The following is a 27,692-nucleotide window of genomic DNA, read 5'->3' on the forward strand; positions in this document are numbered from 1 at the left end:
CCATCTCCATTTTCTGGTCACAGTGGTTGGTTTAGGGATCAAAGTTGGTCCAATCAGAGTGAATCCTGAGGCTTTTGTGGGGTCCATTGAGAAGAGAAGTTTTCTCTGCTGGGGGTGCTGTGAGGATTGGGTGAGGGCTAGAGCTGTGCAGCCATTATGCCACCATGAGGGGCACAGAATGAAGCCAACATAGAGGAAGACAGAAGCCAGAATTTGGAGAAATATACTTCCTGGTGAAATCATTTAAATCCCTGGAACTTGCTATACCTGATTGCCCAGTTTTCCAATTTAAATTTTTCTTTTCTTTTCTTTCTTTTTTTTTTTTTTTAAGTAAGGTCTAAGCCCAATATAGGGCTTGAACTCATGACCCTGAAGTCAAGAGTTGTACGCTCTACCAACTGAGCAAGCCAGACACCCCTACATTCTTTTCATTTCTTTTTTTTTAATAAATGCTTTTTTTTTGAAATTTCTTTCTTTTTTTTTTTTTTAAAGATGTATTTATTTGAGAGAGAGAGAGACAGAGTGCAGGGGGAGGGGCAAAAGGAGAGGGAGAGAAGCAGACTCCCCACTGTGCGTGAAGCTCAACACTAGGCTGGGCTCTGGGCTCAATCTCATGGCCCTGAAATCAGGACCTAAGCCGAAATCAGGAGTCCAACACTCAACCGGCTGAGCCACCCATGTGCCCTGTGCCCCTCTTTTCATTTCTAAGCCAGTTTGACTTTGGTTTCTCTTACTTGCAACTGAGTTATAACAGAGGGTTTTACATCGACCACGGGTTCCTATTGGGATTTTGCTGCTTTTCAATCTAAACTAACAAACCTGTATTAGTATCTTACCAGGTTTAAAAGTTAGTTTCATTCATTCATTCATTCATTCATTCATTCATTCATTCATTCATCTATTCGGTAAATACTTATTGTGTGCTTAGTGCTTTCTTTGTACCAGGTGCTGTTCTAGGTCCTTGGGATAGATCAGTGAACAAAACAGGCCAAGATCCTTGCCCTTATGGAGCTCATGTGTGTGTGTGTGTGTGTGTGTGTGTGTGTGTGTATGAGAGAGAGAAAAAACAGTAAATAAAAATGATAAACATAATAAATAATCAAATGTTACAAAGTGATGAGCTATAGACAAAAATTGAGCAGGATAAGGAGGATAGTCAGTCTGTTCCAAACCTTGTTTTGACTCTTAGAAAGTTCTGTGTATTGAGACCAAACTGCCTTCTTATGCTTCCCTCCCTCAGATTCTGGTTCTTGGCTATACAGAAGAAGCCTTATCCTTTAAGCTAGAAGTTCTCTGTGAGATTCATGGATTCCTAGGCAATCTGTGGGTGAACTCTGGGGGCCTATGAGCTCTTGGCTGCTGAAACTGTCTGCAACATTGTGAATTGTGGGCTTTTTTTCCCCCCTTGGGAAAAGGTTCCATAGGTTCCCTCAGATTCTCACAGGGCTGTGTGACCTTGGATGTATTTTATAAAGGACAAAGCTTCTGTTTCCTCAAGCATGTGTGCAAACCTCAGGCTGAAAGTATGCCCAACTACAGCTATAGAGAGAATTCAAAGGAAACAGCAGAAAGTGGGGCGCACAGGAGCCCAGAGCAGGCTGGGCCTGCAGGAGTCATGGCCCTGGATTTCAGAAGAGGGTCCTGGGACTGTCTCTGCCCGTCGTTCCTAGCACAAGGACCAGTGTCTCACACGGTTGGGTGCTCAGCACTTCTGTGAATGAGTGACTTAATGGGAGGTTCGAAATGATCTCTCTTATTTCCTTGATTCTAAGGCACACTCTGTTTTCCACATTTTAACATTTCTAAAATCCGATTGAATTTTACTACATTAAGTGTGCACATTTTTGTGATGCTTTTTCATCCCTTACCCGAAAGCAGTTGTTAGATTGACGGCACTTTCATCAGTCAGGAAGCATGATGACGATGATGTTGAGGAAGAGGAGAAGGAGGAGGAAGAAGGGGAGGAGGGGGAGAAGCACACATGTCTTGGATAACCAGGTGACCTCTGCCATGGGAGGTGTCAGGGCTGAGCCCGCCCCTGCTTGAGTGCCTAGGACACGCCCACGTAGGTACCTGGGTTGTTCCGAAGGGCTTCCTTCAGCTCCCTCTTCTCCTGCCTCAGTGCCATCAGCTCCGTCCGGATTGTCTCCTTCTCCTTTTCCAGCTTCTCCTTTTCTACCAGGTACCTCCGGGCATCCTCCTCAGCTCGGTTCTTGCCGTACTTGTACTGATTGGCACCTGCAGAGGTATAAGGCAGGCAAAGACCCCCATTTCTGATCTCTGGTAAGGGTACTTGGGTGGCCTTAGCATCTTTCTCAGCCTCAACTTCTCTGTCTGTAAAATGGGAATACTTAGATCTCTATCCTTAGTGTGTGAATCGTCCAAGGAAACAGGAGCAAAAGGGAGGCAGCAGAGCATCAGGACTAGGAACAAGGGCTTTGGAACGAGGGAGACCAAGGTTTGCGTTCTCTTTCGCCCATTACTAGTTGTGTGACATCAGGCAACAATGAATAATGGTGTTTCTCTGCCTTCCCCCAGGCCTTGGTTTCCTCATTTGTATGTGGACATCGATCGAACTTACCTCTTAGCATTGTGATAAGTTTTGTTTTTTTTTTAAAGATTTTGTCCATTTATTTGAGAGAGCGAGAGAGCACAGAGGGAGAATGAGAGGGAGAAGCAGATTCCCCACTGAGCAGGGAGCTGACCTGGGGCTGGATCCCAGGACCCTGAGATCGTGATCTGAACCAAAGGCAGACACGTAACCAACTGAGCCACCCAGGCACCCCAGCATTGTGGTAAGTTTTAAATGAAATAATTCGTGAAAAATACTTGGTACAGTATTTGGTGGAAGTACTTAGCAAATGACAGATAATGATATGAAACAAATTTTGTGATGTATAACACACTTCTGTTTTAAAAGGGCATTTTACAGTCAACTCTCAGGTATATAGAAGACAAGGAGACAGGGACATACAACTCAGAGGTGCAGAGAATCGAGACCTTGGGCTAAACTTAGTCATTGCCCGTTTTATTCCTGGAAGGATATTCCTGGAAAGTGGGGGGAGAGAAGGGCCCAGGAGTCTGTTGCAGGCTCTACGTTATGGTGGACAATTACAAATAATTACGGTAAAAATTCATCACGCATTTACTATATGCTAGGCCATTTACATTCATTTCCACTTAATCTTCATAAAAACTTACTATTATTAGCTCTATTTTGTTGTTGGGGAAACTGAGGCACAGAGAGGTTGGGTCTCACTGCTAATGATCGCAAAACCCGGTTTGAGTGCATATGTGTCTAACTCCGGGCTCTGTGCCATGCATTATTGCTCTAGTTGGGATAATGCCATAGTCCAGTATTTTAGGGAAATTTTTATTTATTTATTTATTTATTTTGTTTCAGACAGTTACTCATAGCCCTTTTAAGTTGGTGGGACATGGAGTTTGGAATGATTCCCTTGGTTTACTGATAATTGGGGTCTTGTCTCTCTAGCTCTTGTAGGGACAGCAGTAGCAAGGGGTGTGCAATGCAAAACTCAATTCCTGTCCCAACTACCCTGTAGTTCAAGCCTAATCATAAATAAAGCATGGAGGGCAGAGAGGGGGAACCATACTTCCCTCAACTTCCCAGATACACAGTGGCATCCCAGGGGAGTTTTCTCCCAGACTTTTGGATTTTATAGACTGGTAAACTAAAAATAAATGGGTAGACAGCAAAGTGTTGGTCGGTGTTCTATTGTATCAGAGAAGGACCTTAAAACCCCCAACCACCATCTGTCATTCCCAATATTTTTCCTCTTTTGTATATCACTCAATATAACATTCGATTTGAAGAAAGAATCCATTTTGTTATCTTTGTTATTGTTGCTTGAATGTTTTATGATGTCTTTAATCTTACATGCTTATTTCAGTTTACTTTTCCATTTAATTTAATTTAATTTAATTTAATTTTTTTTTGATTTTTATTTTTGGAGAGAGAGAGGATGAACATGAGAGTAAGGGAGAGGGTGGGTGGAGGGAGAAAGAATCATAAGCAGACTCCATGCTCGGCACGGAGCCCGACGTGGGGCTCGATCTCAGACCCTGAGATCACAACCTGAGCCAAAATCAAGAATCAGATGCTTAACCGACTGAGTGACCCAGGCACCCCTACTTTTCCACTTGAAAACGGACATTCCATAAAGGCCTGTGTTTCCAGTGGTGCCGATGAGAGCAGAGTGTAAGGAATGTGACCCAACCACTCTTTGACTGTGCAGGGGGGAAACTCAGGCCCAGAGAGGGGAAGGGACTTTTCCAAAGTTAGTAATTTAATGATCCAGTGGGGAATGGAATACAGATCTCCTGACCCCCAGGAGAGATTATCTACATTAATGAAGTGACGATCTAATAAAGAGAAGTATTTTTTAAAATACATCTTCGAAAAGCAAGGAATAGAACTTGATTTTGTTCGTGGGGCAGGGGAAGAACTGTGGAGCAGTAACTAAAGTGCTCTTGGAATATACTGTCCTACAGGAAGCTGGCAGCTCATGGATCGCGCAGCAGCAGAGATCAGGGCTGGGAATGAAACAGAACGGACCAGAGTCTGTCATGCTTAGCCTTCATTGGGCGGTGTGGCAATCAGGCAAACTTCACTGAGCTCCTACGGGGTGCTAGGGAGAGCGCAGGCTGGGACACGGAGGTGAGCCCTGCCTTTCATGGCAGCTGCCTCAAGGGTATTTGGAAGGGTTCATTTCTCCACTTACTCCCCCAGATCAGAATTCATAAATATTTTTAACCTTTGGAACAGGCAGAACTTGAGGATGAATTTTATATTTGTATATATGTGTATCCGTATATATGCAACGTTGCAGCCTAAAAACATGTTTGGCCTTACTTTGTGTTACAATTTTCGAAAATCAGTTGTTAATATTAAGAAGTCAGTAGATTTCCTAGAAAGGCTAGATTCCCGGTCCCGAATAATCTGCAAACCAGGGCTGCCCCACTGCATGGGAGCCGCTGGCCGGAGCCGAGGAGTAGTCACCCGTGCAGGTGGAGCCCGAGCACTCCAGTTTCCTACGGTCTTCCCCACCCCATCCCCTGTCGTCCCCCCTCGGAGGCCATAGGCTAGCTGTCCTTCATCACTAGGCTGGCGCTGTCATTTTTCTTATGGTAGGGTATTCTCTCACATCTCGCTTCACTCATTAATTTACTTGCCTGCTGCCTTCAGGAATCTGATTTGAGATCCCCGACCCCGTGGATTGTTTCTATCCCTTCCTCGCTCCCACCCAGAACTCACTGGAGGCGTGGCGCTTGACTTTGACCTGCGGATCCACTCGATGGGACTTCTCACTGCAGGAGGAGGCGTGGCGTTTCACCTGGGCCCCCGCGGGACGCTTGGGCTCCTCGTCCTGTGGGAGATGGAGAAAGGAGGTGAAGTGCAGGTAGGCTCAGAGCCCTCCAGGCAGGGATATATTCCAGTCCAAGTGTGGTGGGTGAGCATTGCAGGACCTCTAAGATCATGGCCTTACATTTTTAGACTGGGGCTGCACTCAACAGTTTATGGACTACTTCCACCAGCATGTGTCATTTCCTCCCCATACCTTCCTGTTGGGGGCTGCAGAAGGTGCCCCTAACCTGGAATATCTGCTGAGAGGGGAATCTGGAAGTCTTAGAGGGCTCTGGGTGACCACAGTTGATTTATCATAGATATTTCTGTCTTCACGTCATTTGGAAGTATCCTTCAAATTTCTGAAATTGCTAAATGTAGAGTTCCCAGTTAAGATAAAAAGTTGTGGATGACATCAGCCAATGGTGGAAGTTACATAACTTAATAAACCGGCTCTACATTTTTTTTTAAGATTTTATTTATTTATTTGAGAGAGAGAGAGAGGGAGGAGAGAACATGTGAGTAGGGGGAGGGGCAGAGGGAGAGGAAGAAGCAGACTGCCCGCTGAGCAAGGAGCCAGACCCGGGGCTTGATCCCAGGACCTGAGACCATGACCTGAGCTGAAGGCAGACACTTAACTCACTGAACCACCCAGGCGTCGCTAAATTAGCTATACATTTGCGCATGAAGAGTATTAAGAGCACTCAGAATCCAGTCAGAGCTCAGGGAACCATGAATGGGGTACGATAATAATGTAATATAATAATGATATTGATAACAATCATACTAGTTACTCCGTGTGAGACCTTCCAATGTCTATGTGCTGCTAAGCTCTTTCCATACAGTATTTCACTTAGTTCTTGCAAGGACCAATCAGGTAGGTGTTAGAGTATTCATTTGAAGCCAGGAAGTGAGAACTAGAGAAATGAAGCCCAAGGAAACCCAGATTCAACCCCGAATCCAAAGTTCATGCTGTTAGGTACTAAGCGGCCTGGTTACTACTCTCTGCAACTGAGAAAGATCTCAAGCTGCATCCATTGGATCATCTGAATCTGAAGAAAGACCATATAAGCAGAAGAAGGATGGCTGGAGAAGTTTCTAGAATAGGGAGTCTTAGAGGTGATAGTTTGGTGTCATCCGGCACTGTCCAAGGCAGGGGTCCTGGTGTGCAGACATGTCTGCTTTCCGTGGCAGCTTGATCCTCTCTTTTTCTCTCCCCCGGCTATGAGGCCTGACCCACCCACCTGTGTCTGATCAGAATGTGGCTGTCTGGCTCTCCCGTGGGAGGAAAAGACATAGGACACGCTGCCGGAAACAGTCTGTTTGTGTGATGGCTACCGAGGCCTCACTGGCATCTCCTCGATTTAGTGAGCAAGACAGGGAGACTTTGTCCTGGGAGCTGAAGCCCAGACTGTGACGCCACCAGGTGACGGTCTATGGGAGTGGCCACCCAGTTAGTGCCCCACCCCATCCCCGAGGCACCACTGAGTCAGCAGCATCAGTTCCCAGAGCAGTGACCCAGTGGAGAGCCCAGCACTTGCTCAGACCGGCACAGTGCTTTGCAGTCTAGAGTCCTTTCCTCCTCCTGATCTGGGGAGCTTTTCGCTGTACCCCCCTGCCTTCTCTGCCAGGGATTCCTTACCCGGAGCCATGATCTATGATAACAAGAGTCCTCCCTCCCCTTCCAGCTGCTGGTTAAATGAAAATTATCCCTGAAGCACAGGAAAAAAAGGAGTAGTGCCAGAGAGAGGGACAAAGAGCTAATCAGTGGCCTTTGCCATGTTCCCAGCCCTCCCAAGGGAGCGCACCTGTATCTTTTCATAAGGAACATCGTCGTACACACGGGGCTCAGGCCATTGATCCTGGCAGGATCTTGCGTATCTAGAAAATACAATGATGACGGCAATGATGATGCCATGTTGCGGCTTACAGAGCTTTCCTGCCTACTTTCATTTGATTCTGTGATGGGTGTTGGGAGGTTAGTAACAGCAACCATGCCAGGCAGCGCTGGGCCATGGCTGTGTTGAGGGCCTCAGAGGCAGGGACCCACACGATTCTTACAGCAACCCGAGAGGTGAGGAATTCATCCCCTCCATTCTGTAAGTGAGAACACAGAGCATCCGAGCTGGCAAGCAAACACCCCAGGCTGTTGGTTGTGAGAGCCGTGACTTGAAGCCTGCTCTTCCAATGCCTGAAGCAGCCTGGCTGGCCGAGGGTGGGAGGCACTGGGGTTCCATGGCCTGAGAGCCAAGCCCCTGTCACTCAGAAGGGCTTCTGCTTTTTTGCCCATTGCATCCACAGCTTCCCCCGACCCTGGGCTACCTCCATTAGCCAGCTCACTCCTGCCTGCTGCACCCACTCGGACTTCCCAAGGAAGCAGAGCCCTCCTCGGCTCTTCCTCCCTTCCCGCCCAGTGCCCATGGCCAGACTCAGAGCTCTGAGAGGCTGCGGGGGGCTGTGGGGGGCCGGCCTCACAGGAAGGAGTTGCGCCCTGCACTGACGATGCTGGTTAAGGTCTCCACGTCCACGTAGTCGTAGTGCAGCGCCTCGGGAGTGACTTTGGAGCCCATCTCCACCAGCAGCAGCCCAAGCCAGCGGCCCATGTCCTCTGAGCAGTTGGCCTGAGGGAGAGGAGGCACGGGTGATGAGTTCACTTTGGTACTGTTAGGGCCTCAGGCCACCTGCTCACTCTAGCCAAACCCGTATTTGTACAGTACCGGCTGTGTACCCAGTACTCAGGGGTCCAAGAGGAACAGGGCTGCAACACACATCCAGAAATCCAAGTGGCTTCCACCCTTTCTTGATTCAGGTTTTGGCTCTAATGCCTCCTCCTCAGAGAAGCCCTCCCTGACCAGCTCTCTAAGACACACACCTTCACTCACTATCCTCAGAGCCCTCATGACCATTGAGATGTGAAAACAGCATCTGGGTGTTCCCTGAAAAAATTTTTTTTTTAATTTACTTTTTTCTTAGAGGAGACTATTTCTCACATAACCCAATTGATATTTTTCCCTTATAACTGCCAATTATTTGTAGTACTAGTATACAGGAAAACCGCCAAGAAGTTGCTGGTTAACTGAACCCATAGTTCTAGGTAGTTCTCATTTAAAGAGCATTCTTATAAAATCAATGGAGCACGCAAATGCTAGACTTGAATAAAGGAAGCATGCTTCCTGCTGGAAAGCTCTGTGTTTAATTTAGGAGAAATAAGGGACCTATCTCAACCTATCAAAAATAAAAGTGAGTGACAGAGGCAATATTTCTTGAAATTTAAGAACTGGGTGAGACAGTGGGTACGGGGCAAAGCAAACAAGATCAAGAGGCTGGGTCTTTGTTCTAGAATCAGACCGAGAGGCCGCTGACCCCCTTGGAGCCTTGAACCAAGCACCCGGCTGCCCCGGTCTGTTTCCCTGTTTGTAATGTGAGGGGATAGTTCTTTAATTTTCTTTCCAGTGTTTACATTTTAAATCCTAAACAGCCAAACGAGGGACATGTAGAGGAGAGGCTCCACACGCATCGTGCAGGACCTCAGAGAGGAGGGCAAGTGCCACTGGGTAGGAGCGACCGTGAATGGGGGGAATGAAATCACATTTTCATTCAGCCATTTGTTCAACAAATAGCGATTGAGCCCTTAGTATGGGCTGGGCATCATGCTGGGTTCTGGAAAAACCAGAAGTATGCAGAACAGGCACGGTTACTGCCTTCACGGAGCTTAAAGCTTTCAACTCAGTCTGGAGAACACCTTTCTAGGAATGTAGCTGCTTGGTGGGAGGCGCAGGCTGCTTGAAGGGCAGCGGTGTATCTGCGGGGGCCGGCCACTTGGGGGGAAGGTTTTAGAGGGGAGTCCAGAATCAGACCCAGGTTAGATCAGACCAGATGGCTTTCAGGCTTGGGATTTTAAGACAGGGGAGAATAAACAAATTTTGGTTCTAGAGTTGCCAGATTTAACAAACAAAAATGCAGAATGCTCTGTTAAATTCCACTTTCAGATAAACAACAAACACTTTTTCAGTATAGGTATATCCCAAATATCGCATGGGATATACTTGCATTAAAACCATTGTTGTGTATCTGAAGTTCTAATTTAAGTGGCTGCCCTGTATTTTAACTGGCAGTTGTTCTTGGTCTCTTGGCAGCAGGTGGGCTTACTTTCCCTTTCTCCTCGGTCCCTGTAATGTCAGTTAGCAAGGCCCCCAAGACAAAAGCCCACACCCAGGCTGAAGCTCCTCTCAGCCGCCCCCACCAAGAACCACCTGGAATCTCCGCTCTCACCTCCAAGATGGCAACCTCCTGCCGGTTGCGAAGAATCCTGAAGGCAAATGGATGTCTGGGCCCGAAGCCCGGGGCCACCTCACAGCCTCGGAGAGCGATGGCATTCACATGGGTCCGCAGGTCTGTGTGATCCTTGTGGAAGTACAGAGTGCTGTATTTCAGGCGGCACCAGCGTTCCTTCCAGCCCTGGTTCACCAACACGTTCAGGTAGCCTGGGCGGGGGACACGAGCAGGGTGACCTCCTGACAGCCCAGCCCGGGGGGAAGCCCAAGGTGGGGGCTGTGAGTCTGCATGGGTCTACACCCTGGGGACAAGCGCCTGAACAACCCTCGTTCTCTAGCTGGGAAGAGCCCTCTCTTTCTGGGCCTGTGGCCTCTGGTACCCTCTTCTCCCTGAGTTTCATTTCCTTATCTGAAATGGGGACTGATAACCACATGCGTTTACTGCTTCACAGCCTTTGTACCATACCCAGCTTGGTGAAAAGGGCAGGGATACTGCAGAGGTGAGTAAAAGACACAACTACCATCCCTTTTGCCTTTCCTCCGCCGGAAATAGCGGCACTGTTAGTGAAAATAATGGGGGATGCTGACACCTGGTGGCAGCACGTGGGAACAAAAGTGTCTAGCCAAGAGAAAGAATTCTACAATGAGCAAGGTACAGGCTGATGACCAATGGGTTTAGAATTCACTCTCAACATTTTAGATTTACATAATTTTTCCCCATAACACGGACTGATTCACTGGTTACAAAAGAATTCTTTACAGCCATGTGATTTTATAATATTTTTTTCAGGTTTAATGGAACATAACTGTATATCCAAAATACAGAATTTTCTATTGGAGTCCAGTACACGGAACACTGCATTAACGAGAACAGAATAATATGTCTTCCCTTCCAAACTATGCTCAACCCACATTGGAGGCATTTATAACCATGTTTAACTCACATTGAATGCATTTGTAAGTACTCAAATATTTTTATTCACGAAATTTCCTTAGAAGACTGGGTTGTAACTTACACACCTGGCATGTTATGTGCTGGGAGGAAATCAGATGCTCTCCTCCCGTCAGAGCGGAGGAAACTGAGATGGGCAGTGATTGGAGCTGAGGTCACAGGAAACACAGAGATAGGGGAGTCAGGTGGTTTTTCCTTTTGCTGAGTGTTTGGGCCTCACCGGAGGGAAGTGATGGAAAGGCATGGATTGTTGATGGAGTGGGGGTTAGGTGGGACTCTTTCTGCCCTGGGAGCAAGGTGGAAGAGGCCTAGAGGGTTTTCTGGGTCAGCCCAGCGGCCCACAGCAGCACTGTCTGACTCTCCTCCCCGTGCCCAGGACCCACCAGAGCACGGAACCTCCTCGTCGGGGCAGGATGTCTGGGGGTCGTCAGCCAGCGGCTTCTTCTTGGAGAAGCTGATGATGCGGGTGATCTTGCGGCCCGCAGCCCTGCTCATTGAACCCTTCAGCTCTGCCAGACTGCTCTTCTTCCCTTTGCCTGTTGCCATGGAGATGGGTTAGGGGAAGGGAGGGAGCCCCAAGTCCCAGATCCACCTACCCCAGCCTTCCCAACGGCCCTTTCAACCCGCCCCTGCGGCCTGGCTGCAGCTGCAGATGTGGACAGGCCGGGTGACCGTCCCCAGATCTCCAGAGTGCTCGGGACCTGCTTTGCACCGTGTACCGGTGCAAGGCCCCTCCCAGCTCTGGCATTCTCCGGCCCGAGCTCCCAGAGGCTCCTACCGTGGTCACAGGCCTCCCGGCGGCCTAGAGTAGAACAGCTGTCACCCATGCCCAGGCTGTCTGAGTCTGAGGTCTGCTTCTCTTGGGACAGTCTCTGGGGAGGGACACAGACAGCCCCATGTCAGAGGGCACACTCGGAAGCCCCCCTTTGTTTCAATCCCCCCAGCCTCTGCACACAACGATTGCCTAACAAATATTTGTCAGCCCCTCTCCTGTGTCTGGCACTATTCCAGGTAGGTCTGGGGAAGACACACTGGCTGAGGACTGTTGTGCCTTCAAATCTCTCACTGTGTGTCTGGGGAGCCAGGCACCTAGCTGTAACTCACTGTAATAAACTCCTAGGATTTCCCATATTCGGTAGGAGACAGGGTCTGGGAAGGTATTTAAGTGGGATACTAATATAAGGCAACTGGTTTAGGAAGTGACCTCTGGTGGCATCGTGGGGACAGACTGTCAGCCACATAAGAGAGTGTCATCCTGGGTGAGGTGAAATGTGGTAAAGGGAGGAGCTAAGATGACAAGATGTAGAAAAAGGGATGATGAGTTGGCGTGTTCAACATAGTTACGGCAGCACTTGTGAGCGGTGACAACAGAGGGGTTGTCGTGGTCCTGACTCGGTAGGAGGGCGGTGAAGACAAGCGCATGCACCACGGCAGCAACTCCATCACAGCCAACACGGCTTTACTCCTATGCCAACTCTGGCCCCATGCCGGTCTGCCCAGCCATTCATTCGCTCACTCAGACAAGGTCTGTTAAGTGCCTACTATGTGCTAGGGAGGTGGCGAGGCAGAGTCAGATGGACCTTGGAAAAAATTCTGTCCTTGGTACCACCTGTTAGTCACAGCAATGCGGGAAAATCCTTTCCTCTCCCCAAGGCTCGGTCTTCTCGCCCGCATCACACCCTTTTCCAGGGAGCCAGCAGATGGTATCATCTCTCACGCCTGCGTGGTGTGCTGCCACCTCGCTTTGCAGAGCTAAACGGTGCCAGTCAGACTGGGGACAGGATTCAAGGGGCACCAACCCACTTAAAACGTAGAAGAACAGAGCTCTGAGGCCTCTCAACCCTTCCTGCCAACGACTTCCCAGACCGGGCTCAGGCATGCTTGGCCATAAGCACAGAACTTGGGGGCCTGGAGAGACAGGAGAGGCCCTGGGTTCCCCCAATTTCCAAAGGCTGGAAACATGGCAACTGTCAGAATTGGGATTGATCTGTTAAAAGTATAAAGGCTCTCCCCTGTAAATTGTGAAACACCGTACGGTTCTATCTGACCTGCAGAGGTACACGGATGGTAAATTTTTCATCAAGCTAGAACGCAAATACAAAACACACTCTGAGCGCTCTGGAATGGACTTGATGATGGTGACACTTCGCATGCAGGATTCTGTGGAGAGACACAGCCACCAACACCACTCACTTCAAAAATGCCACCCTCAACCTTTGAGCTGCCCTCCCCCGGACCCTCAGCCACAGGAACGCTCCTCTGCACAGGCTAACTTCCCCTTCTTCCACACATACCTGGGCCTGCACCACGCATGACCTGCAGGTGTGGGCACGTGTACACACGTACACACTGTCCATGTTGCGTTCCTTTAGTCCCTACGAATGGCAAGGGCCAGCCTCGGCCTGGCATGAGAGCCCCCTACCGGCCCTCTCCCCGTGACTGTCTGCTGACCCCACATCTTTGCTTCTGCTGCTGCCTTGCAGCCCCTGACCCTCCGCCCACCTCCGCCCCGCAGTCTCATCCATTCTTCAAAGCTTAACACAGATGCCATCAAACCTCCCCCTCCCCCTTCACCCCTCCAGCCAGCATGAACCCCTGTCCCCTTCACTGCAGCTGGAAAGGTCCTGGAAAGGACCACTCTAATAGACCAATGGACCCCCTTCTGTCTGAGTCCAGCCACACTGGCCACCTTCATTTCCAGGCTTCCTCCTGCTCCAGGCCTGCTCCCTCTGCTTGGAATGCCCTTTGCCTCCCCTTCCTTACTAGCTGTTCACCCTCACCATAAATGTGCTCTCTCAGAGAACCTTCCCTGATGCCTGAGACAAGAGCAGGCCCCTGGCAGACGCTCCCAGGGTACCTGGTACTTTTCCCTCCCAGTGCTCCCGCGCTCCCGCGGGGGAGCGCAGGGCGGGTGTGTGTTTCTGTTAGCATTGCGCCTGCGTGCCCAGCACATCACCTGGTGCACGGGGCTCTCAAAGGACTCGACAAGCAGAGCTCAGTTCGCCCCCCTTGAGAGATGGGGTGGCGAAGTCATTGAGAGCCAGGTGTCTGGGTATACATCCTTGCTCTGCTTCTTCTTAACTAGGGGACTTGGGCTAAGCCTCTCTCTGTCCCAGCTTCCTCATCTGAAAATGGAATCATCAAAAAGTTGTCATAGAAATGAAAGTAGGTAATACATGTAAAGCCTACGGGACAATGCCGGCCACACAGTCATATTCTAGAAACACTACCCTTTATTATATCATGCAAGACTCGTGTGTGTAGGTTTGGGGCTTGATTACCCACCGGCACCTGGCAAAGCGAAGGCAACTACGGCCTTTTCCCGGCTGCCTGAGCAAGTGACCACTTCACTCGCATCCCAGTGGGGCACACTCCTCTGACAGCTTCCAATTCGCTTTTCATGGCTCCGTTCACCTGTGACCTCCCCCTATTCTGCCGGGGTTAGTTACTCCTTCCTCTGGCTCACAGAGTGCCTTGGACGTGGGTATTCATTCGTTCACGCATGCATTCATTCGGTAGATGCGGACTGAGGGCAGACCGTGGGCCAGCTCCACGCTGGGCATGCATGGTGTGTATGGTACCGCCACAGGGGCCTGGCTTCACCACTGGCCCGTGGATCCCCCCGGGGCCGAGTGCGGTGCGTGTTCAGTCCCCGCTGCCCGGCACAGAGCAGACCTCGCGGAGACAGACGTACCTTGTCTAGGTCCAGCTTGCACAAGAGGACTGGGGATCTGGGCACATCTGCCCCCTCTGTCGTCCCCGCAGGCCTGCTCACCTCTCGGATGACCTGTGGAGAGGATACATGGCTGTGAGCAGCTGGGCAGGGATACTGTGGAGGCAGAAGGAAGAACGGGGTCTGTGCAGTCAGGGCCATTGAGCGGCGGGGTTGGGATCCCTGGGCAGAGGGGATGGGTTGATGTGGCCTCCTGCACATCGGGGTTCGAAAAGGCTTTTTGCTGCGTCCACCCCTTGAATCGAAAAGAGAAGGGGCTGGGGAACAAGAGGCATGGCTTCTAGACTGGCTCTGTTGCTAATCAGTTGTGTGGTCCTTGTGAAAGCTACTTGCCTTGTCTGGGCCTTGGCTTCCCTGTCTGTCACATGGGGATAATACTGTCCTCTGCTTACGTCCTTGGGTTGCTTTAAGACCAGTGAGATAGTGGGTGCGAAGGGCCGCATGACCCAGGATGCCCCACGCAAGCACAAGGGACTGGCTCCTGTGACTGTGCGGAAACTTTGCAACAGTCTGCAGGCAGCCGGGCTGTCCCCTCCATTTCAAAGATGTGGACATGGAGATTGCAGGGCACTCACTCACACAGCAGTAACATCCAGACCATGAAATAATGGCTCACCCATCTGAGGTTTTACGTGGATTATCCCATTGTGTCCCCACAGCAGCCTCCAGGGTCAGAGACAACTGTGATCCCCAAGTCACAGAATAGGATGATGGGGCTCCGAGAAGCGAAGCCGTGGTTGCCTGCCCTGAACCTCTGGGCTGATGACCTCCCCGTACCGGGACGTCAAGACAGTCTCCAGTCCAGGCTTGACTCCAGTCTCAGTCTCCAGTCTAGGGCTCCTTCTTCTGACCCACCCACCCATGGAGGGCAGAGGCTCCCCCAGCAGGCGGGTTCTCTCCCTTCCTTCCCCTCCTGAGGCAAAGATAATGAGCAGCACTAAACCTCCCAGGGGGAGAGCTGGTTATCACAGGAAGGAAGGGAGGGTGAGGAGGGAGGGAGGTGTCTTGTGTCTTTGTTCCAGGAGAAGATCAGAGGAGGAGGGAGAAAGGTGTTGAGGGGAAGTGCGACAGATTGCGAGGACACAACCAGCCGCTGGCCTGCGGTAAGGGACTGGGGATGGGGTTTCCACCACCATCACACAGTGATCACTTACAGTTACTAGGCACTTCCTGTCCGGCAGGCACTGTTAAATGCTCTCTAGAATCTTTACATGAACCATTTTACAGAAGCGGAAACTGAGGCAGAGATCAGCAAAGTCACTTGCAGAAGATCACATAGCCAGTAAGTGCCACTTAGGCCTGGGACCTGAGCTCAGATCTGTGTGCCACCAAAGTCCTCCCTTGTCATCACTGTGCCACCCTGCCTATGGCCCTTGGAGTAGATTTCCTTGGTAGCTTCTAATCTTGGTCCCAATGACTTGGTTGGGTGACCTTTGGCAAGTCACAGAAGATTCCTGGGCCTCAGTTTCCTCATCTGTAAAACGGGAATGATAACAGTCGCATTGCAAAAAGCATAGGAGGTCAAGTATGTAATGATCTTAGCACAACCCATGGCCCAGAATACGTGCTCAGTACACGGTAGCTAACTGTTCTGCGATTGGAGGCAAGAGGTGGAAGCTGGAACACAGGTGGGGGTTATGAGGATACACATTTCACCTAAGACAGGAAGGATTTTTCCTTTTTTTATTTTTTAAAAAGGATTAGCTTATCCAATGATAAAATGTGTTTCCTTCAAAGCTAAACTCCCCATTCCAGGAGGCGTACATACGCAGGCTGGACCCGCCCACAGTGAGGAGGTTAGAAAGAGGATTCAGATCACTAGAAGGAAGGCAGTACTCCAGCCTGAGGTCTGTCTCCCAGAGATGTCTGAAGCCCACTTCCCCATGTCAGCCCTCGCCATCCAGGCACTGGGCTCTGATCGCCACCCGTCCCCAGAGCAAGGCCTCTTCTTCCAGGGACTGGAGCCCACCTGGCTGAAAGCTGGGCCTGGGGAAGGGGAAAGGAAGGGCAGGAGGGTGGGCCAGAAGGTGCAGGTGCCACGTACCTTCAGCCACTCCTCGGCTTGCTCCCGGCTCTGTAGCGCCAGCACCAAGACCTCGGTGGCCCCCTGGGAGAAGCGCAGCTCGTGCCTTTTGTGCCGGCTGTCCTTGGGCAGGTAGGTGACGCTGCAGACATCCAGCGCCAGCCTCAGATGCGGCTGCCGGTCCTTGGAGCTTTTGTAACACTGGACAGGAAGAGAAGGGGTCACCCTTCTGGGGAGCAGAGGAGGGAGATGCCCTCACACAAAGGGGGAGCTCGACCTCTCCCCCTGCACCCAGTCCAGCTGTGGGCATTGCATGAAGACAGGGGCTGTGGCTATTCAACCCAGAGAAGAGAAGCCTGGAAGGGGGGCATCTCTGGACAACCTTCAGATCTCAAGGGCTACCGAGGGGCCCTGGGGGCACGGTCATCTATTAGGAAGAGGCAGATTTTAGCACAATACTAGGAAGACCATTCTAGTCTAAAGAACCAGAGAAGAAACAGGCTGGCTTGGAAGGAAGCCAGCTCCCCACTCCTAACGCGCTTCCTAGCACGAATGTGGGAGAGAGAATTCTAGCAGAGATGGAGGGCTGGGCTTGGGAAGTTAATAGTTTTCCAATAATGATTCTCACTTCCCAATTCTTACTATGAAGTCAGCATTACCTTGATACAGAACCTGACAATGACATTACAAAAAAGGAAAATGATAGGCTAATCTCAACATGGTTGCAAAAGCCCTAAAACCCCCCCCCCCCAAAACAAAAAAACACTAGCAAACAGAATCCAGACACATATAAAAGCATACTGTATCAGGACCAACTAGGGTTTATTCTAGGATTGCAAGAGTGCATTAGCCTTCAAAAACCAACCCTGTAATTCACCATATTAATAGAAAATAAGGAGAAAAGCCGCATATCTCAACAGAAACAGAAAAGGCATTTGGTAAAATTCTCCATGCATTTGTAATAGAAAGTCTTAGCAAACTAGAGCTATAGAGGGGAGCTTCCTTAATGTGGTAACAAGGAGCTTCTACAAACCACCCACAGCAAACATCAGCCTTAAGAGTGAATTACTGTAACTTTCCCTTTGAGCTCTGGACTGAGACAAGGATGCCTACTCTCACCACTTCTATTTACATTGTGCTGGAGATCCTAACCAATGCAATATGTCAAGAAAAAAATGGCATAAGGAATGGGAAGAAGTAAGTCATGACCTTTGGACTGCTTCTGGCCTGGGTGAGTTTTTCACTGCTCCAGGATGAGAAAAAGTCATGTTGCAAATGGCTATATGTTGGGTAAGCTTGTCAACAGATTTTGGGGGTAAAGAGCTATTAAATGTTTCTGAAATGATGTCTGTATTCCTACTCTGGAATTAAAGGTACATTTTCTTTTATGAAATGATGGTGATGAGAGATGGCAAATTAAAAAAAAAAAAAACCAAGAAAGCAAGTTCCATAGTAAGTGCTGCATGGGCTCAGTTTTAGAAAAGGCAGATGTATGGAAATGAGAGTGGAAACGTGGATATTAAAACGTAACAGTGGTGAGCTCTTTGTCAATGGGATTTTAGGTGGCTTTAAAAATCATTTTCATTATGGTTTTCTCTAGTTTTATATATAAACACATTTAGTTGCATCATGAAAACAATAACGATTTTTTTTAAAGATTTTATTTATTTATTCGACAGAGATAGAGACAGCCAGTGAGAGAGGGAACACAAGCAGGGGGAGTGGGAGAGGAAGAAGCAGGCTCATAGCGGAAGAGCCTGATGTGGGGCTCGATCCCATAACGCCAGGATCACGCCCTGAGCCGAAGGCAGACGCTTAACCGCTGTGCCACCCAGGCGCCCCAATAACTATTGTTTTAAACTGATAAAAAATTCATTCTTGGTGAAGCAAAAACTTGGTAAAGTCTATATCAGGTCTTGGAGTGTGCCTGTGTGTGTGTGTGTGTGTGTGTGTGTGTGTCCATTCTGCTCTAGTGGGAAAGGCCTGATCTCAGAAGCACTGAGCCTCTTCGCACAAAGCAAGAGGAACAGAGGCAGATATCCCTGCACACACACACACACACACACACGCACGTGTAAGTCCACGTGAGGCCTAGAAGCACACTTCCGCGGCCACTCACCAGGAGCTGGTCCTCCTTGATGACGGTCAGCTGCTTGGCCCACTGCCCGAAGCGCTTTTTCCGCAGCAGGAAGGCACATATCCTGCAGTCTCTCACCAGGTGCATGGAGGCCTCCTCTGAGGGCCACTGGTGCGTGGGCTGCACCCCTTTCCCTTCCTCCTCCTCCTCATCATAGGACTCGTAGGAGCTGCTCATCGGGTCAGAGTCATTGTCTGCGGGAGCCACGGGAAGGGACCCGTTACTGTGTCCTCGCCTGGGAGGCACCTTCTTACCCTTCTGCAGGTGTCCTTGCTCTGGGATTCGAGAACCAGGAGGGGGAGGGCATGGTGATCTCTACACTCTCTCACGGGCACTGTGTTGTCTAGATTTACCAGTGGCTTTGCGATCTCGGTGACTTCACTTCTCAGTTTTCTCATCGGTAAAATGGTCACAGTCAATGACGGTATCTACCTCATCAGGCTATTAGGGTCAGTGATGGCAGAGTGTTCAGCCCAGGGTCTGGCACTCAGTGAGTACTCCACTAACACCAGCTACTGTCATACCCCGTCATTTTCGTGTCCTTAGTCTCAGGTGATTCTCATAGCACCCAGCAAATCCCCATTGTATACAGAAGGCAACAGGAGGCTCCAAGAGAATAAATGACTCATTCAAGGTCAGTCACCAAGGGTCAGGGCAAGGGCTAGATCCAGGGCTCCCGACTCCCATGCTGGTGGCCTTTCCACTGAACCCTGGGGTCCTGAGTACAAGGGCTTGGGGCCTCTGTGGTGACCTAGAGGGGCTGGTATGCACGTGCATGCCTACGGCCAGGTCCAGGCCTGCTCTCTGAGGACGGGACCGTTCTGAGCACCTTGCCGGTACTTACAGGAGTTCTTTAGCTCCCCATTCATCCTGGTTGCGGGGTAGCTACCGTCCGCATCCTCGTAGTAGCCATCCATGATGGAGTGGGCTGGGCTGCAGCCATCTGTGGGGTTGGCAGAAGGAGCGGCACCTTGGAGAAAAGTGGGCAGACTGCAGGGGCTGTGTGTCTGGGGAAGACCCCAGACACCCTGCCCCTCCTTAGGGAAGAGAGAGTGCAGCTCCCCCTAGCTCCCTGGCCAGGGTGAGGGGCCTCTTCTCTGCCTGTCATCTGCTCTAGCTCCCCAGAAGCTCTCTGTGCTCCTGTCACCAGGAACTGCCCTGCTGGGCCCTGTCACACCTCCAGGCCTGTGTTCCTGCGATTCCATGTGCTCTCTTAGCTCCTGCTAGAGAACTCCTGCTCATGCTTCAATACCCAGCTCAGAGATCTTCCTTCTGACCCTCTCAGACAGAGAATGGTCAGCACCTCCTCAGTGATCCCACAGCAATGGTGTGTGTGTGCGTGTGTGTGTGTCTTGGTCACAGCCCTGCTCCCTGATCTGCAAGGAGTGGTCTCCAGCTGCCTGGGCTCAGCCCCCTTCATCTTCTGCCACCTCAGTCCTTCTGCTCCCTTCATCATGCATACGCTCCCTCTCGGGACAGTGATCGTTCTAAACCTCTGTGACACAGGGAGCAACTGGACTAGAGGAGTGAAAGGTTGCGCGTACAATAGTGAACACAGCACACCCCCACTCAGGGGGCAGCACAGCGCAGGGGTGGGGGCTCTCCGAAATTGTATTCTGCATTGGAATTACCGGGGTCTCTTTAAAATGCAGATCCCTGGACTGTCTCCCTGGAGATTCTGATTCACCAGTGTGGGATGAGCTGAGGAATCTCCATTAAAAAAACCCCTATTTAATAGGGCATTTAAAAACACGTACAAATAGAAACCATATGGAACTCCAAGAAATTGGATTTTTAAAAAAAACACTTAAGGTTATTTTGATGCAGATGGCCCGAGGGCCCACTCTGAAGGTCAGTGGGGTAAGGGTATGTGCTTTGGGTTTGACCAGATTTGAGGTGAAATCTGTCACCACCATTTATTGGCCATAAAAGCCCCCAGTTTCTCTGCATGTCAGGGTCTTCGCCTTACAGTGATGACAGCAGTTCCCACCTCGGACTAGTGATACAATGCATATAAGGTCTTGGCACATAGAATGTGCTAGACAGATGCCAGATGGCATTATTATTACATCTCCATTGACTCCTACAATGCAGGGAGGTAGGTACGAGCCCCATTGTACAGATGGGGGCACGGCGACTGCACACCATTTGTTAGTGACAGAGCCTGCGTGAGAACTGAGGTTCTCAGCTCAGGGAATAGATGCACATCCCTTCTTCCAGGAAGACTTCCTTCACGCAGTCCAGTTGGCTCTCATACCACACTGTTCTTCAAAGTGCTGTCTGGACTCCCAGCCCCTGCCATCCATCTGTTTCCTGAGGACAGCAGCACTCAAATTCCCAGTGCCTGGGATACCTCCTGCTATCTCCCAAGTGATGAACACAGCCTGCCCTTCCCAGCAGGTCCTCTGAGGCCTCACATGCTGGCAACATCGTGTGAGATGGATGGGTGGGAGCGGAGGGGGGCGGGTGCGAGGGGGAAGAGGGAGGGGACACCCAGGGCAGCGCTCTTGAACACCTGGCAGGGCTGGACCCTGTGTCAGAGGAAGGATATTCCCTGACGGGCTTGGCGCCCTCTCCCTGGTCAAGTTCCCGGCCCTTCCTGAGGTCCGCCCTTCCCTCCTGCCCCAGGATCCCCGCTGCCCCATTGGAGAGGAGTGGGAGCTCCCTGGGGGGGTGGAGGAGCCTCACCGACCCGAGGGCCTTGACCTGGGATTCAGAGCCCAGCAGCCCTTTGTCCTCACCTTTCTCTCCTGTCTCAAGTGGGTAAAATAGAACAAAGTCACCTGCTTCACATCCAAACAGCCGCCTGCAGCCACACAGACCGCAAGGCTTTCAAGGCTAAAGAGAGCCACTGATCACCGGGGCCAAACCCACCATTTCACTTGGTTTTAACTAGTTGATTAATCCTAACAATAATATACCACAGTAGCCCAAGGAGGCAAAAACCCAATTGTCCATCAACTGACTGAACAAAATGTGATCTATCCATTCAGTGGACTATGACGTGGCCGTGAAAAGGAGAGGAGTACTGATTCACGCAGTGACGCGGCTTAACCTTGAAAACATTATACTAAGGGAAATAAGCCAGACACCAGAGGCCACACGTTGTATGGTTCTATTTATGTGAAATAGTCAGAATCGGCCAATCCATAGAGACAGAAAGCAGATTGGTGGCTGCTGGAGACTCAGGGGCAAAGGGGAACGAGAGCGACTGCTTCATGGGGATGCGCTTTCCTCCTTGGGCGATGAAAACGTTTGGGAACGAGGTGGAGCCGATGGCTGCCCAACACGGTGAGGGTACTCAATGCCCCTGATTGGACACTTTTAAAGTGGTTGAAATGGTCCATTTTATGTTATGCATATTTTGTTACAATAAAAAAATATATGCCCATGGTGATAAGCACAATCAGTACAAAAGAGTATGAATAGGAAAATATGATATTCCCTTCACCCAGATTTCTATTCATTCCCCACAGGGAAATACTGTTCACAGCTTCTTGCATATCCTAGAAAAATTGTTAAAATGAATGCATGAGAGTGTGTGTACCCCATTAAGGAACAAACGAGATCCTGTAATAGGCAGTATTCTGTGTTTGAGATTTTTTTTCAATGAAGGTTTCTTGAATTTATTTGATCAGCACAGACAGGCTGTTTTATTTATTTTTTGGCAGGTGGAAAATATTCCACTGTGCTACTGAATGACAGCAGAGCACCACATCAACATTATCTTATAGAAGTTCAACTACAAATGCTGGGTCACCCAAAAACCATAATACAGTCTCTTGTGTGTAATGGTAAGTTCCTATATCCAAGCCAGTGGCTTATCCGATCCTCAAAGAAACAGCTCTTTGTTTTAGTGCCGGAAGGAAGCCCATGGAAAGGTGAGTCCAAGTCCAAAGACTCTCCTTTGTGGCCGATTTAAGAGAGTTTTCAAAAGTAATTTGTACCAGCACCCTCTAAATTATTTTATTTTCTTGTGTTCACCCATCAGTAAAAATGTAACTTATAAGGTACTTCCTTTTATTTACGGGTCAACTATGTATGTACATGAGTAGACCGCTCACAGGCACTATGCTATTATTAGATTGTAAGTGCTAGAACTCGGAAGCATTCACACAGAAATTTTAGAAAAGCGTTGAGCTAAATATAAGTAAACCCTCTAGTACTTCTTCCTACATCGTTTCGTGAATCCCCTGGGGCGCCCACACTCCACTCGGAAGACCTTTGATTTCGGCCACGTGCTTTTTTATCCTACAAGTTGACTTTATAACTTAATCTGCCCATAAGATGTGGCCGGGCTGAAGTAGACACGGGCTCCCTGGGTCCACCGAGGAGGAGCAGCCGGGGAACACCAGCCGCAGCGCTCGGAACCAGGACGCAGGGGCCATCTGTGTACTTCCGACCCTGCACATTTATATGCATGTATCCAGCCGCTTTCTTATTTTCAGGGTAGGGAAGGGGATGGTCCAAGGCTGCACAGATCGGGCTGGGCGGGGGGGCCGCTGGAACCAAGCCTCTGATCCCCTGGGGCTACGCCCACTGGCCTCCCCCAGGCCTTCATTGGAGCAGCCAGGGGCTCAGGCAGCTCCTCCCCAGGATGTGGCTGGGGCTGGGTGGGTGCCGGGCTTGGAGCTCCAGCCCTAGCAGGACACATGGGAGCTTTATAGGAGAGGAGTCCCCCGGGGGGGAACCAGAACTTACTGTGGGAGCTGATGTACTCAGGGGACTTGCCCGGTCCCAGGGGAAGGGCCTCCTCATAGTAGTCCTCTGGCGGGGGCCTTTGGGGAAGCGGTGGAGGCAGGTCTGCTGCCTGAAGGGGGACAAAGGAGGCAGATAAGACCAAGAAGGCCAGGAGAGCAGAGGGAGCAGGTAGAGCAGGGGAAGGAGGCTGGGGCAGAGAGAGGCAGGAGCCCCAGGAGGCCGGACGCAGTCTCTGAACGTGAGGCTGGAACTTCCGACAGAGTGGCAGGAGGGCCGAGGCGGGGAACCCTGAGAGTTTGCTTGCTCCTCTATTTCTTGCCCAACTTATTTCGGCATCAGGGCTTCTCGGTAAGATCTAGAAGTTTTGTGGAGTGCCACAGAGACGTAGTGAGGCTTTTGATTATGTAAGCACATGCAGAATGATCAAAAACAACTGTGAGTTCTGCAATGCTCTGCGGCCACGTCTACGCACCTGTGAGAGGAACAGCAGGACAAGTCCATGGGAGACACATTACCTAGTGAGGCAGCACGGCCTCGTGGCTAAGAGGTTAGGCTCTGGGGCCAGGACACCCCTGCTTCACTGGGATTAAGCTCTGTCACTTACTAGTTGTGGGCACTAATGTGTGCTTACGCTAAGCCTCAGTTTCCTTACCTGTAAAATGGGGATAATGGGGTGCCAACCTCATTCCGTTATTGTGAGCATGTAAAGGACATAGTGAGTGGTCAACAACTGGTACCATAGGACGGTGATGGTGATAGTGAATTACGCAGTTGATGGAGAATGTTTGATGTGATTATGGGCCCCTTGCCTTAATTCCGTGGACGAAGGCTGGGAACCCTAGATATGACCCAAACCTTTATTTATAAGTGAAAAACAGGCTCAGAAAAGGGAGGTGATTTGTCTAAGATCACACGACAGCAGGAGGCGGGCAGAGGGCAAGAGTTTTCCCCACACTCCACGTTTATCATGGCAATCAGAGGTTGGGGCGGGGAAAGTCCTTTGTGCCTGAATGGACAGATCAGTTCACCACGTCATCCCTGCTCAGCATGGGCACAGGGAGCACATCATGAGTCACTGAAATGTTCTCACAGCCTGTTTCTCACCCTAGAACAGGGTCCTGCATAGCCAGGAGGGTCCCAGGCATTAGGAGGAGAGCTTCCCTGGCCACTTCAGAGGGATAGAGGGCTGGAGGGCCACAGGATGTGGGAACCCAGGCCATGACTCACGTGTCTCAGAGATGGGCTCTTGGCTGGCTCAGGGCTGGCTCCTTTGCAGTGCTCTCCGTCATCCTCTGGCATATCCCGGAGGTCGCTCAGGTCACAGTCTACCGAGGGGCAGGCCATTGGGGCAGAGAAAGCCAGGGATGAGCATGGGAGAATGGGAAGAAGCCTGGATCTGGTCTCAGGAGGCCTCTACCACCTTCTTTGTTGGAAACCCTGGGCAAGCGACTTTATCACTCTGAGACTCGGTCTTCTCCTCTATTTACTGGTCCCAGTAATCCCTCGCCTTGCCTGTCCTCCAGGGTTAGCAAGAGGGCCAAATGAGATAATATCTCATGTGGTACTTCAGAGATTTTCAAGAAGCAGGTTATGAAGGCACCATGTCTTCCCTCAGTCTCTCCATCCCGGAAACTTTTACCTGACCTGCAGCTTTCTCAAAGCAGAACAGTGCTGTCTTCCCTCGGGATGGAGCAGGGGTCGCACACGCCCTGCCCACAGCCCCACGTGGCTGCTCCCATGCCCGTGGTGCCGCTGGCAGCCCCCTTTTCTGCTGGGGTGCAGGACGGCTCAACCCAGGGTTCAGGCAGCCACCACGAGTGGATGTGAGCAGCAGGAGAGAGAGCACCTTCCTTGGCCTGTGTGTTCCTCCCTACCTTCCCTCAGATCCCGGGGATGATTTCCTGTGACCAGACAAAGTTTGACTAGACTTTCAGACCTGGCAGGGCCCAGAGAGGCCAAGGGACCTGCCCGAGGTTACTCGGCGTTGCAACGTTAGAGCCAGGCCCCCGACCCATCCGAGGGCCCTTCCGGAGACGGGGGCAGTGGGCTCACACACGCAGGGAGAGGACAGCTTCCAGCCGGGGTTGGGAGAGGGTGGCTTACCGAACTCTTCAAAGAGGGACTCCACGAAGCTCGGCCCGGAGTGGAGGTCCGCTGTGTTCACATACAGGTAGGAGACTTCTTTGTCTGTGAGGAGATGGGAGCATGCCAGCGGTGGGGAGGGAGGGGACCTGAGGACGGCCGGGTCTCCCCCTCCCGCCGCTGGGACTCAAACCCACTCAGGACACGGCACCGTTGACAAAGCACGTGCACATCCTCAATGAGTTCCTTGGTTTTCAAAATCTGTTCTGGTTTTTACATCGTTCCTGAGCATCTGCTTCTTCAAGTGAAAGGAAGCTTGGAGTCCAGTGTAGAAAACAGAATAGAAGGGGACGGCCAGGGGACAGGGCCAAGCATGGTTGGCAGACAGCCGCCCCTTCCACCCTCCCACAGTCCCGTGAGGACTGCTGATGACATCAGCCTGTTTTGTCACTGGAAGTGAGCCTTGGAGAGTCACCCAGTGGTGGCGCCCCCTCCATCACTCAGGCCCCCGCAGCACTGCGGGACCCAGTACAGCTTGTCGGACTTTACTGAGCTCTGGGCTGGCCTGGGGTGTCGAGAAAAGGCGGGAGTGGATGAGGAGGCCTTGGTGCTGAGCAGACAGTGGGGCAGACCAGCTGTGGGGGCTAGTGGGAGGGGCATGACGCAAGCCACCGGGCCGGGTATGCCTGGCAGAGGGTTGTGTGCGAGGCGTGTGCTGCGTGTGAGTGTCGTGGGTGAGAGTATGTGGGGTGGGACAGACGGGCCATGTGTCCCGTGTCATGTGAGCTGCGTATGTGAGAGCATGCTGGTGAGTGTGTGGCATGTGTCACGTGAGAGGACATTTGTCACGGGTGTACTATGCTGGTGAGAACGTGTTGTGCACACGAGTGTGGTAGGCGGTGTGTGTGTGAGTGTGCGTGGCAGGTGCGTACGTGGCTTTAGTGGGTTGAGGATGGAGGGCTGCAGAGAGCACGGCCAGTGTGGAGAAGGAACAAAGCGGATCAGGACACCAGCCAGGCCTTGAATGCCGTGAGGCTTAGGCTGCCTTCGTGCCACAGCCCCAGGGGAGTTCCTGAAGGTTCTTGAGGAGCCCAGGGCAGAGGGCGGATGGCTGACCTGGGAGGGGCTGCAGGCTCTGCAGGATGGAGGCCACAGCCATCTTCTTCTCCAGGGTCGTGTCGCTGAGGTACTCGTGGTCCAGGAGGCTGAGCAGCCCCGTGAGCTCGGGGAGCAGCTGCTCCAGTGCTGAGGAGGAAGCACAGCCAGGGCTCGGGGTCAGGATCCCCGCGCCGCCCCCACCCTCCCCAGGCCAGGGAAGCGGGGCCCCGAGGGCAGGGCGGGTGCAACAGGGAGACCTCAGAAGCCCTCCCACAGCTGTCCCAGAGCTGGCCACCCGCCTCCCGAGGGAGAGCTCTGCTCAGTTAGCCATGACATTCCTCTGGGCCTCCCAACTCCGCCTCAGACCTTGGCCTTGGCCTGAGGCCTGACGCTCCCGGGTTCAGCCTGGCAACTCTGAGCACAGGTAGCCTGAGCAGAGGCTCTTAGGCCTGCCTTTGTCCCAGCATGCCCTCGGCTCTCCAGGCCCAGAGGTCCTTCCTCACTGTGGCTTGAGGCTCAGTGCAGGTCCCAGGCGGGAGGCCCTGGCCATCCAGGACATAGGCAGGAAGGGAGCCTTCCTGTCCCATCAGTTCATACACTTCAATCTCTGGAACCTTCTGTTTCCGGTGCCTTGGTGGGAGCCAAACTAAACATTAACCCTTCCTACCCCAGGCCCCTAACCATTTTCACCAGTCTTTCCCTGCTTTACCAGCATTTTTCAAACTTGAGTGTATGGAGGAATTACCTGGGGATCTTGTCGAAATGCAGAGGCTGGCTCAGGTCTGGGCGGGACCTGAGATTCTGCATTTCCAGTGAGCTACTGGCCGATGCAGACCCCACTGGTTGAGTCCACACAGACTCGCAAAACCTTACAGCACACGGTCCTTTAAAGACTGGAGCATGCTGCAACCATGATGTCATTGCTGTGTCCCTGTCCCAAACAGTAACTTGGGACTTGGTTTGCCTTAGACCAGCTTTGTACAGTAGTACTGTCCTGCTTTGCAACTTGCCAGCCACTTGTGCAGAATAATAAAAGCCAACCATGTTGAATGATTCTTGTGAGCTGTGTGCTAAGCCTTTCATACTTATCATCTCATTTAAATTTACTACCATGTATTTTATGGCTCAGAGTGGTTAAATAACTCCTCCAGGGTCACACAGCCAGCGGAGCCTAGACCGGCCCTGGCTCCCTCCCTCACCTCTAACCACAGCACTAGATCGCCTTGCAGTATTTTCTATAACCCTACCAACAAATTTTGAGATAGGTCCCATGATCGCACCTACTTTTTAGAGGAAGAAATCAAGGCTCAGAGAAGAGAAGTGTCTT

General features: G+C 51.1%; 1 protein-coding gene across 1 annotated transcript in view; it reads right to left on the minus strand.

Annotated features, from left to right (window-relative positions):
* Positions 1-26,959, minus strand: part of AFAP1L1 (actin filament associated protein 1 like 1) — a 33,189-nt gene extending 6,230 nt beyond the window's left edge. Inside the window, exons 1-16 of the mRNA XM_011223558.3 lie at positions 26,732-26,959; positions 26,384-26,512; positions 25,289-25,372; positions 24,413-24,510; positions 23,186-23,294; positions 19,329-19,454; positions 18,467-18,678; positions 16,369-16,548; positions 14,286-14,378; positions 11,370-11,463; positions 10,975-11,127; positions 9,638-9,849; positions 7,841-7,986; positions 7,174-7,246; positions 5,276-5,387; positions 2,074-2,238 (exon numbers count right to left, since the gene is read on the minus strand). Of these exons, the coding sequence (XP_011221860.1) occupies positions 2,074-2,238; positions 5,276-5,387; positions 7,174-7,246; positions 7,841-7,986; positions 9,638-9,849; positions 10,975-11,127; positions 11,370-11,463; positions 14,286-14,378; positions 16,369-16,548; positions 18,467-18,678; positions 19,329-19,454; positions 23,186-23,294; positions 24,413-24,510; positions 25,289-25,372; positions 26,384-26,426 (1,900 nt within the window). The 5' untranslated portion in view covers positions 26,427-26,512; positions 26,732-26,959. The remainder of the gene's footprint in view (positions 1-2,073; positions 2,239-5,275; positions 5,388-7,173; positions 7,247-7,840; positions 7,987-9,637; positions 9,850-10,974; positions 11,128-11,369; positions 11,464-14,285; positions 14,379-16,368; positions 16,549-18,466; positions 18,679-19,328; positions 19,455-23,185; positions 23,295-24,412; positions 24,511-25,288; positions 25,373-26,383; positions 26,513-26,731) is intronic.
* Between the last annotated feature and the right edge of the window lie 733 nt (positions 26,960-27,692).

Source organism: Ailuropoda melanoleuca, chromosome 3 (assembly GCF_002007445.2).
Source record: "Ailuropoda melanoleuca isolate Jingjing chromosome 3, ASM200744v2, whole genome shotgun sequence".
Taxonomy (NCBI): domain Eukaryota; kingdom Metazoa; phylum Chordata; class Mammalia; order Carnivora; family Ursidae; genus Ailuropoda; species Ailuropoda melanoleuca.